The 10461-nt window shown below is 43.1% G+C and overlaps 2 protein-coding genes and 1 pseudogene across 4 annotated transcripts in view; all 3 read left to right on the top strand.

Moving 5' to 3' along the window:
• The window catches only part of ARSK (arylsulfatase family member K), a 48687-nt gene extending 45829 nt beyond the window's left edge, over positions 1-2858 (top strand). For all 3 annotated transcript variants that reach the window (XM_043978740.1, XM_043978741.1, XM_043978742.1), the window contains exon 8: positions 841-2858. In XM_043978740.1, the coding sequence (XP_043834675.1) occupies positions 841-1121 (281 nt within the window). In that variant the 3' untranslated portion in view covers positions 1122-2858. The remainder of the gene's footprint in view (positions 1-840) is intronic.
• Positions 2859-4804: 1946 nt separating this feature from the next.
• On the top strand, positions 4805-7451 carry GPR150 (G protein-coupled receptor 150). The gene is made up of 2 exons (XM_043976552.1): positions 4805-6695; positions 7354-7451. Exon 1 carries the CDS (start codon positions 5164-5166, stop codon positions 6583-6585), a length of 1422 nt encoding a protein of 473 aa, XP_043832487.1. The 5' UTR covers positions 4805-5163; the 3' UTR covers positions 6586-6695; positions 7354-7451.
• Positions 7452-9660: 2209 nt separating this feature from the next.
• Positions 9661-10282, top strand: LOC122740178 (annotated as a pseudogene).
• Positions 10283-10461: the final 179 nt, after the last annotated feature.

Consider the following 10461-nt stretch of genomic DNA (forward strand, 5'->3'; position numbering starts at 1 on the left):
TTCTAATAATTCAGTTTGACTAGACAAAGTTTTATTAAGCACCTACTTTGCACAGAACTGTGCTTAACCCTAGAGAAACTAACATTTTCATCACACTTGAAATATAATACATCATACTTAATATTCTTGGCATATTTTAAATGAAAGGAATGTTAAACCTTTAAATATATCTACCAGAAACTTGCTTATTCAGAACCATATCCCCTTTATCAAGAAAGCAATGTTTTGCCTTAGTAGACAGATAGAAAACACAATATGAAAAAAATTGTATCTAACAAGTTTTTCAAGAACAAGTTATTTGTCTCTTAGATATATCAAGAATCTATGGATCCAGACGTTATTTTTTTATGATGGAATTTGTCCTTGTAGTTTACTCTAAGTATCAACAGCACTTATAATTTGGCAACCAAGGTTATTAGTTTAAAATTGGAGTAAGTTTCAAGCCACATTGCTAATGATAAAGTCCTGACATTAGAGTACTCTTCACTTTGCCTCTGTTATGCCCAGAAAATGGACAGGAAAGGACAACAGAAAATCAAAAATAGTGGTTAGGGCATTGCCATTGTTGGCCAGGCAGATGGGACCATTCCCGATTTGCATTCCAAGGGTATCCCTCCTGCTCAGCATTCACATTAACTAGTTGTGATGTTTTTGGTTTTGCCACCGAAAGAGGAAAAAGGAAGCCCTGTTTCTCACATGATACCAAATCTAACATAAAATAATGACATTCTGTATTGCATTCTGAATTCAGCATAAAATGATATCTTTCTAGCAGGTGACTTGATTTTTAATAATAATAATAATAAATATATTATTCAGCCATTTCATTTTTTCTTCCAGATCTTTCTTCAGATCCAGATGAATTAACAAATATAGCCACAAGGTTTCCAGAAATCACTCATTCTCTGGACCAAAAGCTTCGATCCATTATAAACTACCCTGTTGTTTCTGCTTCTGTCCACCAGTACAACAAGAAGGAGTTTATCAGTTGGAAAGACAGCCTAGGACGAAACTATACCAAAGTTATAGCAAACCTCAGATGGCACCAGGACTGGCTGAAAGAACCAATGAAGTATGAAAGTGCAATTAACCAATGGCTTAAAACTGACACTAATTTATAAAATATTTGCACAAAATGTGTAACACTATACTCTAGCTATATGCTTTTATATCTTTATACAAGTAGTAAATGTATAGTTACAACAATCTTTATCACTAAGGGTATGGTGAAGTTTGATAATTAAATGATCATTACCAGTCAGAGAAATTTTATTAAATTCTGTTATATTTTAAAATAGAAGTTGAATGTTTATAGAATTGTTTTCTAATATAGCTGCCATCAAGTGCTGACATTAAACAGCTTAATTAGAATATGAAAAAACAATTGTAGTTACAAATAATCTGATGTTTATTGAACCTTTAAAGTTTATTATTATATCAAATAACAACAGCCAAAATGTCATAGGTTTAGAGGTAGACAATGAACACTCCAGTGCCTTTATTGTATAGAATTTATATAACTTGCCCAACATCACCAACGCACTAAGTAGCAGACTCACTAGATAGTGAATCACTTCATGCCTTGAATACATCAGTTCTTTGAGCTCTCTGAATTGAAGTTTGTATGAGCCTGGGGGATTGGATTTATTAAGAGGAGCAAGAACCCAATTCCAACCTTAACTGTTTTATCATTATAATTACTTCAAAAAATTGTTCTATTGAAGTACTTTTTGCAAATGAGTAAAGTAAGATTCCATTCTTTTAATTTTTCATATTTGAACAGTTCTTCAATCATATTTACTGCCATTCTATGAATTCTCTTGAATATATCTTTTATATTTATATAATAAATATCTCAAGTATAAATGTATTTTACTTATTCAACTAAACATATCTTGTCTGAAAGTCCTGAACAAATGACTGCTCCCAACCTAGGTGTTATCCTTGACTCCTCTCACTCACCTTCCATATCCAGTCTGTTGACAAGGCCTGTTTATTGCACTTTGTAACATCTCTCACCCATTTCTCTCCTCTGACATTGCCACCACTTTAGTGCAAGCCTTCGTCACCTCTCAGTTGAACTATGTAATATGCCCCTGGTAGGTCTCTTCAGGTGGCTCCCTATTACTTCCAAGATCAAATATAAATCCTCTTTTTGTCACTCAAAGACTTGCATAACCTAACCACCACCAACCACCTTGCTGGTCTTACACCTTATTTCTATCCTCCCCACCCCCATACTCTGGTCTAGTGACACTGGTCCCCTTGATCTTCCTTACATGAGACACTCCATCTGAGTCCTGGCATTTCTCATGAAGATCCCCCATTCCTGGGATGATCTTTGTCCTCCTCATCTCTGTCTCCTGGCTTCTTTAAAGGCCCGGCCAAAATCCCACCTTCTACTGGAAATTTTTTCTAACCCCTCCTATCTCTGGTATTTGTAAAACACTTAGCACAGTGCCTGGCACACAGTAAATACTATGTAAATATTAACTACTGTTATTATTTCCCGTTTATCCTGTATATAGCTCTTTGCCTGTTTTCTCCCCCATTAGATTGTGAGCTCCTTGAGAGCAGGGGCTGTCTTTTGTCTTTCTTTGGAACCCCAGCATTTAGCACAGTGCCTGGCATATAGCAAGTACTTAATACATCTTTACTGACTTAATAACTAAACCATCACCTTTTCCCCAAATGTCTTTACCTCTCCAAGAGAAATTAAAGTGTGTCTCCCCATGGAACATTAGATGGAGGTTTCAAAATGGAAAAGGAAGGCATGAAATTACTGTCATGTAAAAACAAAAGCTATCAGTAATATATATATATTTTAATATGAATAAATGATTTTAAAACTTTTACAATATGCTTAAGGTTGAATTTTATGATGACTTGCTCCAGATCACACACACCCCCCCAAAAAAAATAGTAGAAATAGGAACTCAAATTTTTGGCAAAGATAGTGGAATGGTTTGCCACTTCCTTCTCCAGCCTATTTTACAAATGAGGAAGCTGAGGCAAATAAGGTTAAGTGATTTGCCCATGGTCACACAGCTAGTGTCCGAGGTTGGATTTGAACTCTAGTCCTCCTGACTCCAGAGCCATCCCTCTATCTCCTTCCCCACCCAGCTGCCTCAAATTTTTTTCAGTTGTGTTGGACTCTTCCTGACCCTATTTTGGGAGTTTTCTTATAGAATGGTTTGCCATTTCTTTCTCCAGTTCATTTTATAGATGAGGAAACTAAGGCAAACATGGTTAAGTGACTTGCCCAGGGTCACACAGCTAATAAGTGTCTGGGGCCAGATTTTACCTAAACTCAGAAAAATTAGTCTTCCTAACGCCAAGCTGGGTACTCTATCCACTGGCAGGCCTTAGAATAAACCTTTCATTGAACAGCTATGGAAAATAAGTCCCAAGAGAGGTAAAGTGACTTACCCGGGGTTAGAAAACTGACCTTAAAAACCAAAATTAGAATCCCCCTAACTCCAATCCAGTGTTCTGGCTCCATTGGGGGTGGTGAGAATGAGCAGTCGAGCCATTATTGAAAAGCATGGGTCGGGGCAGCTAGGTAGTGCAGTGGATAGAGCACTGGCCCTGGAGTCAGGAGGACCTGAGTTCAGACACCTCAGACACTTGACATTAACTAGCTATGTGACCTTGGGCAAGTCACTTAACCCCAATTGCCTCTCACACACACACACACACACACACACACAAACCACAACAAAACATGGGTCAAAATATTTTTCAAGGAAAAGCATTGGCAAGAGAAACACCTTAGGCAAACACCATGAGGTTCTAGCACTCAGGTTTTAAAGCTTTCTCAAGCCTAGGATTTTCAATCAGCATTTTATTTACCTTTGGCCCTAACCATGAACCAGATTGGTGCAAGGACCCTTAACCTAGCTGGCTTTATTATATTAGAAAGATTGCAACTGTTCAAATTAATGTCTCCAGCAGGAAAAATTAGATCCTGTTTGGGGAGAGGTGGGGAGGCTCAGAAGGTGAGGTCTGTTGAAAGGATTTAACCTAAACCAATTCCTATTACTCGGATTTCTCTTTCCAAAAAAAAAGGGAAAAAAATTGGCTGCTCTTACGTTTTCTTAGTCACCTTTACTTAGGTTTTATGGAGGCGTAGTCCCTCTTAGCAACCTCCCATCTGGTGGAAGGAGAAATCAAGAGACAGTGAAGAAACGATACATTCGTCCCTGGATCAAAATATAACAGGAAAAGCAATAAATGGGTTACCTATTTGCATAAAACCTATTAATGCACTCTTTAGTGGAATTTAATGGAATTAATTTCACATCACAAAGAATGTAGCAGTCTGCTACTATGGAAAAAAAGAATGCCTTTAATGATCGGAAAATCACAACCGCAAGTCTTTGACTTCATTCCTGGGAGAAGTCACTGCCACAAAATCCGCACTGGTTGTTGGACGGGTTATACGTACCAAGCTTCTCGGAGATCCTTCTGCTTTGATTATATTCATATATTGCTACTAGGCTCTGTGCTTTTATTTTCGCATTCTGACGCCGAGCCACGGCTTAAACCAGGTAAATTGTCCCCATCCACGCGTTAAGGAAAACCCATCAGTTCTTTAAAGAAGTCCTTTGAAAGCCCTAGGCAGCCAGGTGACTCCTGTAGGCAGCTGCTTTCCGAGGGGAGAGGGTTACAAAGCCCTAGCCAAATCGTTCAATATCCGTCCAGCGCTTTTCTTCCCATAGAGTGCTCTCACTGGGCTGCAAGGCCACTTCTAGCGAGGGTGCGCTGTTCTCTCAAGGCTGATCTACTCCATTCACGGCGCTCCAGGGAAGACTGGGGGGGCGGGCAGGACTGGTTGGAGGGGAAAGCGGCGGCTCGAGGTGGGGGGTGGCGAATAAGCAGTCGTGCCTTCACTTGGTGCACAACCCACATCGCAGTGTCAAATGACGGAGACACAACCTATTAAAAAAGAAAAAAAAAAGGAGAGAGAAGGGGAGAGAGCAAATCCGTCGGCGTTCATCACTCTTTGTGCGTTTTCAAGAAAGTTTGTTTTCCAAGAAGGAACTTAACCCGGTGGCCCCGCCTCTGGAGCGCTCCTTCACCTTCACCTCGAATTCCCGCGCCCCATCCCGCCCACCCCTGCCGTGCCACCGCTTCAATCATAGGAGCTGCCTTTGCTAGGAGATGGAGGATCCCTTTGGCCCTGGCCCTCTGCCGCCGGTACCTAACCTCTCCATCTCCATCCCGCTGGGCCAGGGTTTCAACCGGTCGTCTGTGGGGGACTCTGCTGCAGGGCTGCTGCCCCCGCCTCCCACTCCTCCAAGCCACAAGGTCCGCCTCGTTTCGCTCGGGGTAATCTTGGTGGTGGCAGTGGTGGGCAATGCCACAGTGCTTTGTACGCTGTGCGGCAGCGGCGGCGGCCCCTGGGCCGGCCCCAAGCGTCGGAAGATGGATTTTCTGCTGGTGCATCTGGCCCTGGCCGACCTGTACGTGTGCGGGGGGACCGTGCTGTCGCAGCTAGCTTGGGAACTGCTGGGGGACACACACCTGGTGGCGGGAGACCTGGCCTGCCGGGTCGTCAAGCTGCTGCAGGTGTCTGCGCTCCTCGCCTCCTCCAACATCCTCGCCCTCATCTGCCTGGAGCGACATCGGGTGGTGAGCCGGCCTCTGGGCCCGCCCCTGCCCACCCGCGCCCTGGCCGCCCTGGGCTGGCTGCTGGCACTGCTCCTCGCCCTGCCCCAGGCTTTCGTGGTCCGAGGCGGGCCGGTGGCCGGCCTCCCCGACGGCTACAGTGGGGTCCCCGTCTTGCCCTCGGCTGCATCCACGCCTGGCTCTTCCCTGGTGGCCTCGCAGAGCCCGCCCGGGCCGCCCTCTTCTGCCCGGACGTGGTCGGGGGAGCGCCGGTGCCGCACCATCTTCGGAGCCCTGCCTCGCTGGCACCTGCAGGTCTACACGGTGTATGGGACGGTCGCGGGCTTCCTGGCCCCTCTCACCATCCTGGGAGTCGCCTGCGGCCGCCTACTCTGGACATTGCGGCAGCAGCGACCCCAGGCGCCAGCTCCTGCCGCCTGGTCCCCGTGCGCCTGGGAAGCCGACCACTGCAGAGCCCCGGCCCGATGCGCCCTTCCTCGAGCCAAGGTGCAAAGCCTGAAGATGACCCTGGTGCTGGCCCTGCTCTTCGTGGTCTGCGAGCTGCCCTACTTCGCCGCCGAGCTGGCGGCTGCTTGGTCGTCCGAGCCTCCGGGCGAAGGCCAGGGAGAGGGGTTGGCCTCTGCTCTGGGCGTCGTGGTGGTCACCAACAGCGCCCTCAACCCCTACGTCTACCTCTTCTTCCAAGCTGGTGACAGTCGGCTCCGGCGGCTGTGGAGGAGGCTGGGCACCGTCTGCTGCTGTGGCCACTGCCCGAAGAAAGGAGACGGGGAGGAGGAGGAGGACGAGGCGGCCCGGGGACACCAGCCACTCCACCGGCACCGCTGGCCCCACCACCACTATCATCACCATCGTCGTCGAGAGAGGCCGGGAGCCTCCACATCAGAGGGCTCCCTTCACCCACCCCTACCTCCTGCCCCCAAGCAGCTCCCCTGCTCCTGTGAAAGCGCCTTCTAGTCAGTGGAGTGGCTTAAGTTTTTCACTTCTGCACCTTTCAGGGAGAAGCCTGGAAAGCCCATCTCTCCAGGGACCCCTGATTGAACAAGAAAAGAAAGGGACTGCAAGAGGTGGTTTACTTTAAAGCCTCCTTCCTCACCCTCTTTCTTTTTCTTCCCTCTTTGTTCTGCCTTTCTTTTCCCCTCCCATCTATCCTCCTTCCCTACCTCTTCCCTTTTTTCTCTCCCTCTCGGTTTCCTTTCCCCATTCTCTCTTACCTTCCTGCCTCCCTTTCCTTCCCTTTCCACTCCTTGCTTCCTCCTCTCTCCTTTCCCTCCTTCCTTTCCTAACTTTTTCATTTATCTCTTGAACTCTCACCCTATTTTCCAGTGTGTGCAGAAAAAAAAAAAAGGAAAAAAAAAGCAGGCATCCACTTGTTCTGAAGAATAAGAAATCTTTAGATTTAGAGAGCTCTGGATTTTCACATCCATTTAATATCTTTAAATAGAGTTTTCAATTCTGCAGTTGTGTTTTTTTTGGGGGGGGGTGAGGCAATTGGGGTTAAGTGACTTGCCCAGGGTCACACAGCTAGTAAGTGTTAAGTGTCTGAGGTTGGATTTGAACTCAGGTCCTCCTGAATCCAGGGCCAGTGCTCTATCCACTGTGCCATCTAGCTGCCCTGCAGTTGTGTTTTAACAGAAGTGCCAAGATTTGGGTATTTGCTGTCAATTCTTATTGAGTCATATTTACATCTTTTACATCATGTTTCCTGTGTTTCTTTCTTTTCAGGAGAGGGAAAAAAAAGACATCCTTTCTGTTAAGACAGATTGATTAGCTACTGTGGCTGAGATGCTGCTAGAACTGTAATCATGCCGTATTATATTATGTTGACTAACTAGTGATGGAGTATTTGTAAAAATAAAAATGTTTTTCAAAAAATAGTAACTTTTCACATGTCACTCATTTATTCCACAAGTATTTATTAAGTGCCCACTATGCAAATAATTATTAGTTTGTCCTCTTAAAAAATGTGTCTTCATATTTGTGTGTTTGGCCTCTGCCCTCTAAAGGTATCATGAACCTAGCTCCCAGAAGGTACAGGTGAGATAATATATGTAAAATGCTTTGCAAACCTTAAAGCACTAGTTGTTTTCATTATTATTCTAACTTAATAACCCACATCAGAAAATCTCACTGGAAGGAAGGAGACTTATACACTCTTCACTATAGTACCATCTTCAGTAGATGCCTTTAGACTCAGAGCTTAATAGAGAGAAAAGGCTTTGGCTGTCACCTGGAGTTTAGTATGGAGGATGCAGCCACACTGAGAAGAGACAGCTAACACTGAAACAGTATCTTTAGGGAGCTGTGTGGAAACCTGTTTAAAAGCCTATATAATATTGGCATGTTTACCGGAAGACGAAGGCTGAAAAGGATGGATTAATAAGAACAGAGGGAGATAACAGTGGGGTCCCTATATCTTACTCTCCAGATGTCCTTGATTCTAAGAAAAGGTATGACTGAATATGTAAACACTTCACTACATAAGAAAGATGAAATGTTGGCAATTTGTATGTTTACATATAGCTCTGAGGATCAGGGGGAAAAATGGTTTCGTGTCCTTTTCCAAATGGCAAAATACGTATAGATAAAACGATTTGGCTGAGATCAAAGTGATGAAACCAGAAACCTAACCCAAATTTCCTGATTTACTAATATTTATTGTAATGCATTTATATTTTTTTTAAAATATTATGTGTTAACTACTGATAATCCATCATGGGGGACAGGAACAATATGAATAAACCATATCCACAGATAAACCTCCTCCCCCAAAACTCTTACCAGAAATACTATCAAAGCAGTAATGACATATTTATTTCCTCTCTCTGGTCCTCCTTACCCTTTATTGAAAGTGCTAAGATACTGTGATATTATGAAAACTATTAGCAAGAGTAAAGAGAACACCTAAAAAAATCTACAAACTGGATTATAAACCACTTAATAATTAAAACACAACTATACAATAACAAAGCCATGAATTTATCATTTGTACCAGCTAGAAAAGGATATAGAATTGAGGTCTGACAGGCTTTTTCTACAACTGGGTGTTATCTTCATGAAGTGCTCTATATATTCCAGTTTGGATCAGAATGCAAAATAGAGAGTAAAGAGTGAAATTAATGTGAAATATGACTAAATTCAACTCCATATAGATTATGCTGATATTGTCATTAAGCCCAATTCACATTACAATAGTCGTTAAAGTTCAAACCTGAATATAGAACTGAGGCCCCTGGCCTCACTGAGGGCTGTTACAAACCTGATTGAAGCAAGGGATGGAAGGAAAAATAGATTGACTCTTTTCCAAAGTGGTGCCAGGAAGCCAAATCCAAAAGTGAGTTCTCCTTGCCCAAATAGACCCACAGAGCCTATGATAATCCTCTAGCCTAGTGGCTCTCAGTGTATAGGTGTTTCTAGACCTCTTCACATGGTTCATTTTTAAGGATTCAACATAGTTTTTGTTTATGTGGGATATGTCTGTCAATATTTGCCATATTATAAATTAAAGCTAATGTTTTAAAATATGTATTTTTTCATTTAAAAATAACAATGATAAACCCATTGTAGGTTAACATAAATAATATTTTTTATTAAAAAGAACTATATTTTCCAAAACAAAAAAAATTAGTGAGAAGAATAATATTGTTTCACATATTTTTGCAAACATTTTTCTGGCTTTCTTGAAGACAGCTGGATTCTTATATCTGTTTCTGCATTCATTCGGTATGAAGAAAATCCAGCCTCACACAGATATGTAGTTGAAAAAGGAAGGAGTGTTTTAATAGGCAAATAATGTCTTAGTATTATTATGAAAAAAATTTTCAGACCTTCTCACCTTGAAAAGGTCTTGGGGACTCCCAAGGGTTCTTGGGCCACATTTTGAGAACTACTGCTATATGCAAATGCAGAGATGTATTTATGATCTAGAATGGCTTCAAAGGATACGCCTATCCCATTGTAGAAAAAAATTTAACTATCAGGTTACTTAGAACTTGGAACTATCCAAAGAAGGCTCTCACGACACCATTGCAGCCATGTCTCTTGTAATCCCCGAGAAGTTCCAGCACATTTTTTTTTTTTTTGGTGAGGCAATTGGGGTTAAGTGACTTGCCCAGGGTCACACAGCTAGTAAGTGTTAAGTGTCTGAGGCCGGATTTGAACTCAGGTACTCCTGAATTCAGGGCCGGTGCTTTATCCACTGCGCCACCTAGCCGCCCCAGTTCCAGCACATTTTGAGAGTGCTCAACACCAACATTGATGGACGGCAAAAAATAGCTTTTGCCATCACAGCTATCAAGGGAATGGGTCGAAGATATGCCCATGTAGTACTGAGAAAAGCAGACACTGACCTCATCAAGAGGGCTGGTGAGCTCACTGAAGATGACGTGGAGCATGTGATCACCATCATGCAGAATCCTCACCAATACAAGATTCCAGACTGGTTCCTTAACAGGCAGAAGGATGTAAAGGATGAAAATATTGCCAGGTTCTAGCCAACAGTCTGGACAATAAGGTTAGTGAGGATCTGGAGGGACTGAAGAAGATTGGGGCACATCATGAGCTTCAGAACTTCTGGGATCTCCAAGTCCAGGGCCAGCACACCAAGACTACAGGTCATAGGGGTCACATTGTGGCTGTGTTCAAGAAGAAGTAAACATCTTCACTGACCGCCTTGTTTCTATTTTTAAAAAAAGAACTTATAACTATCTAATCTACAGCTTGCAAAAAATTAAGGGAACTGGTTTGGAACCTAATTGGTGTTCACGAGAAAAGGATAGGGAAGAAATAGCAACCACATCTCAATGTTGGATGTTGATCCAATAAGAATTAATA

This window comes from Dromiciops gliroides, chromosome 1 (assembly GCF_019393635.1).
Source record: "Dromiciops gliroides isolate mDroGli1 chromosome 1, mDroGli1.pri, whole genome shotgun sequence".
Classification (NCBI taxonomy): domain Eukaryota; kingdom Metazoa; phylum Chordata; class Mammalia; order Microbiotheria; family Microbiotheriidae; genus Dromiciops; species Dromiciops gliroides.

Bases quoted from the DNA above. Each gene is read 5' to 3' on its own strand.
- GPR150 (XM_043976552.1), top strand. From the start codon at position 5,164: ATGGAGGATCCCTTTGGCCCTGGCCCTCTGCCGCCGGTACCTAACCTC.